This window comes from Pseudomassariella vexata (assembly GCF_002105095.1).
Source record: "Pseudomassariella vexata strain CBS 129021 chromosome Unknown BCR38scaffold_7, whole genome shotgun sequence".
Classification (NCBI taxonomy): Eukaryota; Fungi; Ascomycota; class Sordariomycetes; order Amphisphaeriales; family Pseudomassariaceae; genus Pseudomassariella; species Pseudomassariella vexata.
This window is the reverse complement of record NW_024467962.1, coordinates 1,110,982-1,116,182: the sequence shown is the minus strand read 5'-3', so window position 1 is coordinate 1,116,182 and position 5,201 is coordinate 1,110,982. Positions and strand designations below refer to the sequence as shown.

At 49.6% G+C, this 5,201-nt stretch overlaps 1 protein-coding gene across 1 annotated transcript; it reads left to right on the top strand.

The window, feature by feature from the left end:
• Positions 1-375: 375 nt before the first annotated feature.
• On the top strand, positions 376-1,007 carry BCR38DRAFT_409521 (uncharacterized protein; the record flags this gene model as incomplete). The annotated part of the gene is made up of 2 exons (XM_040858376.1): positions 376-501; positions 717-1,007. 2 exons carry the CDS (start codon positions 376-378, stop codon positions 1,005-1,007), a joined length of 417 nt encoding a protein of 138 aa, XP_040715536.1.
• Positions 1,008-5,201: the final 4,194 nt, after the last annotated feature.

Here is a 5,201-nt window from a genome sequence, read left to right as displayed (position 1 = left end):
ATCCGATGGGGCGTCATCGTCAGCCTACGCAAGCCGCGACCTCGTGTGATACTTTTGCATCAAAAGCATGTTCAGGGTTCTCAGGTAATAATCTGACGAGTCGTTCAAAACATCAAGGACTTTATATTCATAAAACTAAATATATATGTATTTCGTATGCTTTGAACAAGGGGATGATCATGTTCAACAGCTGCGCGAAGGTATCATTTCGATTGCGGGAAGTATCTTTCTACCGCCTGGATATCATGCCGGGGGCCAAGCAAAGAAGCAAGGGATCGTGCAGGCTGGCCTTCTGGGAGGGTTCAAGATTGCCATCTCCCATACCGTCTCACTCGTAAAGCTGTAGACCGGCAGGCAAGGACATACGAACGCATCATGTCTGTCGCTTGGTTGTGGACTTCGGGTGACGAGCGTGTCCGAGATGAACTACTTGCCTCAACGTCTTCGGGTCGTGGAAATGCCATGACTGGCTGTGGCATTGTTGCCTCTAGCAGTTATGTTGTCTGCAGAAGCGATAATTACCTCATGTTGAGTCTACGGACAAATATGGCCACATTCTATGCTGAATCTCGTGAAGCCTCACGTCCACTCACCCCTTATTGTCAACGGTCTGCTAACATGTCATCCAGATGATGGAGACCTTGCATTTGAGTCAGCATTCTCATGCGTATCACAAGTTCCCGTATACTTGTTTTCTTTTTACTTTGCCTCAACAGCTGTGTATAATTGTCATAAACTTTGTTTCTTCAGTTTTCTTTTCTCAGTGTAGCAGAGTTGGATACCGTTCAGCACTCCATACCTCGATAAATCTAATCACTCTGAACCCACGGTGTGAATATCCTCGTTACCTTGCCCCCAGTGAGTACGCCGCATACTTTGTACGAAGCAACGTCGTGGCTGTAATCGGCGCCGGATTTTCACAACTCGAAACGACTGGCTCAGCAAAATTACGTGACACAATTCTTCACTTCACGCCACTTGGCATACCTTTGCTTCGTTTCCCGTAAAGAAATCCCGTGCTAACGTCTGTTTTACTTTCTCACTGTTGTAACCCAATGGGCAAGCGGATCTTGATCTAACTCGTTAGGAATACGATGCTGACAGCGTCTCATCAGTGTTCTCATGACTAAAGACGAACTTGAATCATCCCAGGAGTACATGTGCGTTTCAGTAATAAGCACCGATGGATGGCTGGTAGGTTGGAAGGGTGTACCTAGCCTTGCCTTAACTTTCCGTTCCCGTCTCCCGGGGCAAGGAAGGCCTTGGTTGACCGCAGACTTCAGAGTTTCAAAACAAAGTTGCCGTCCAACAGACGAGAACAGGAATATCCTTGTTTTAAGCTCATATCTATGTGCCTTCTGCTAGTTATGGCAGGACAATGATGAATCTTGCACACACCATGATCTCCCACGAGAGAAAGTTTGCCTAGAGGTCTTACTTGTCATGCAGGAGACCGAAAGAGAGAGACAGAGAGAGTAAGAGAAGCAAGGAGACGAAAATAGCTTCGACATGCGTCTAAGCTGTAGATAGATCCCTTGATATGTCAAAATCGACACACAGACTAAACATGGTGAACAGACTTGACTAGGAGCTTGGGTTGGCTGTCGACTCTTTACTATTTTACTTTGCTTGATCCCTGTGTTATTCTCAACGTCGAAGACAATATAACCAAAGTCTGTAGTCGCTATGTGACGAGAAATGCTCATAGAAGAGTCCATTGCACACAGGGCCAGCCACACCCTCTCCCCCCGTCCGGTATAGCCGCACTAGTTTACAGATATCTACTCAATGGCAGGGCATTGGCAATCCCACCTGATCACCACCTGATTGCAACAACTCACATGCTCCCCGCGCGGTTACACGTCAGTTGTCTGCCTCCCTGTCTGCCTAGGGGCCTCCGAAGGCATTGGGGGGCTATCCATGATGAACATATCTAGTGGAGTCTCTACCTGTTCCCTTACTCCTGGTTCCCTACTTAGTACTCAAATAAGCCTCTAGCTAAAATTGATTTCATGCGAATGACGGGTGATCTTCAGCCAATGCCGGGGACCCCGTTAGAATGAGCCAATGAGCCAGCCGTACCGCAAGATTGCGCAGGAGATTCCCTGGTATCATGTTTACTTCTAATCATGAGCTTTGCCAAAATCCAGGTGGCCCGTCATGTTCACCGTCTTCTTCGCTATTCGGACTAGCGGGGGATTGTGAAGCAAAAGCGTGGGCTATATGTCCATCTTCTCCCTCTGCAGGCCCCGGCTCGACATCGGCGGCTTCCAGAAGGAACCAAAGGAAGAAAAGGAGCCATGACCCGGAGGCTAGGACATATTCCACGCGCTTTCAGGTAGACCAAGACACAGACAAAAGAAGATCTGCGGTATCTGTAGCAGCTACAGCGAAATTGCAATCAGCAGAGACACGAGAAACAGGCAAACCACTACCGTGTAGGATCGGGCCAGGCTCAGTGTCAACTGAAAAGCTAGCTACATTAGCTGGCTCTAGTACGTTACGGAAAGGAACAGCTCGCATTGGACTCGCAGGTGTAATTAATTGCCTTTAGTAGGTAGCGACTAGGAAGCGATCTCCGCCGCGGTTCATGCAACCAACGAGCCGCAGAGCTCGCTCCGGGGAAGCAGGAAGAAGGAGAAGAAGAAGAAGAAGAAGGCATCGCATCCTCGTCCACTACGCGTTCGTAGCAGCAGGTGCCGATGATAGGGAAGAGCCCTGAATCTTTTCTGCCGGGACAGCCTCGTCGTCGTTGTCAAAAGCTAGCCAAGGTACCAATAGGGCTGCAGGATTGTCCATTTCTGCAGCACCCCCCAGGTGGCTGAACCCTGCGAGCTTACTTTAGCTTCTGCGTGGCCCGCGTAACCCGCAGCTCTTGTTGGCTAACAGTGGCAAATGGGCGAACAAAGACAGTTTGGTCTCCCCAAGCAGGCATGACTGACTAGTCAAATAATTGGGCGAGGCTGAGATTAAGCTAGCAATTGTGTTGATTGCCAGTTACGAGGATGAAGCCTGGGTGCATGACAAATGTAGGCAACGCAGATCATAGTTTAGGAAAATAATTCCCAGCATTGGGTGGCAGGCTCGGCGGAGACAAGCTCGAGAATAGGCGTGCTATTGAAACAACCGGCAGTAGGAGTCTTGGCTTGAGTACTTCATATGGATGGACGTGTGAGTGAGAGAGGAGGTATATGCAACAGAAGTATGAGGGACTGGAGCTGCAAATTCAATGACAGGAACCAAAATAGGGTAGTATCCCTTCGTTCCCTTCCTGCTTCGAGGGGCCACTCAGCCGCCTCCTTGAACCACCAAGTTGCGGCACATCCGGCCAGTGTTTACGTTGCAGTGGCTCGTGGCTCAGGTCTGCAAGCCGGACACGTATGGAGCCGGAACATCAAATTTTGGTGAGGGAGCCACTAGGCCCAGCCTTCCCACAAGAGACGATGCGACGATGACTAATTGGCTGACTGGAAGCCTTCTGTCATCACTTCATCGAACGCGTCGGAATAAGGGTGAGGCAAAAACCTTCTTTTCGGTGGAAATGAAATGACGAAGGCAGGAGAGTTGGGACAGATTGAACCAGTTTCACCAGTCAGGTGAGATTCTTGTGTCAGTGCGGAATTTAGCACACCTGAATCAAATCCTCCTCTCCACTCCCCGTTGCTCCAGAGAAACATGGCTTCTGTCGTCATTTGGAAACCCACACAATAACCAACCCTGCCCAGCCAACCTTCGCTTGCAAGTGGGTGGGGCTATCGCCTCGTACCCGGGAGTGTAGACGAGCCGTTCTGTAACGAAATGTCTTCAACTTATCTCGCTATGCCACTATGGTCCAAGACCAGCTAACTTCCCAATGCCACAATCGACTCACTTAAGAGTCACCAAGCGGTAGGCATCAGCTCGAAACCTATAAATAACCCTCAGATGTTGGCAAACCGGACTTGGCGGAACTCCTCACCAATACTCCGTGAAAAAGTTTCGGAGGAGAATGCATTGATGAGCCGGTCTTCACTGGCAAGCCGATCCCTTGCACCATCCGAGTCGCAGCGGGATTTCCATGAATCCTCCCACTTCACCATCTGGTACTTCCTTCCAGTCGACTTGGTACTTCTGTCTAGTACTTTGCGAGTACCGGACTAGAGACTGTGTCTCCAGAGATAGTGACCAGCTAGTCAGCTAGTGCGCTACTTCAGGCGCCGGCGACACTAGCTCGAGCCGAACCACAATCTTGGAGCTGATGGCTAATGGAGACACACTGTTGATATTATTCCTTACTGAAGAGGTCCATGTGGGTTTTGACTATATGTTGTGGTCGACTAGGCCTAGTCAGGGAGGCTTTTTCGATCCAGTGACATGATCATCATATGGTCCTTGGATATGCGACGCCATCCAGACAAGAAGAGGGTCGAGAGACCAATGAATAGAAATGTGCCCCTTGAAGCGGCAGTGGCGCTAGAGAATCTAATTGAGACGCCGTTCATCGAGTTGATATTGCAGGTTTCCAACTGAGTTTACTAACGTCCAGGAGGTAATAAGTGTTCACTGAAGCTTAGCAACTGAAGATTATCAACTACACTCTTCGCATGTATCGAACAGCCACGACGTCTCTGAAACCGGACGTCTAATTCGGGGAGCAGTGACACCGAATGTCCATCAAGCGTGCAGGAATAACGCTGTCCCATCTGTCTGTTCCACAACGCTTATTGGTCTGATCATAAGAAGAACTGGTGGGGTTGATATCAATGGGGTGAATGGAGAGCTTGACGAGGTCGTCGTTCCGTACACAACGGCAAGCCCGATTCTTCGCATCTGCTAGACTCCCACTGCTAGACTTTAACCCTGTGCCCACTATGAGTAGGCCAATGCCGAAAGATACGACGGCCATTCGGAAGACCCAGGCCAGCTCTGTCGATCCAGACGCACACCAACCATCGTACTGTCTTAGATGGTCCAAATGTAGAAAGGTTTGATGGAGGAAGGCAACCGACGAAGTCACAGCGAGGAACCCGTTGAATTCCGTGCGCCCCGAAACCTTGGAAGACCCCAGGCGCTCTTGGGTAGCGTGTCTTGATGGCGTGTTTCTAAAACATAACTTCGGGACCAGGAAACTTGATATGCACCGTCGGTTGTTGGATGGGCTCCTTCTGGCGAGTTAACAAGCAAATTCCTGTTTCCCTCGTATGTGTCTGAGACAGTCTCAA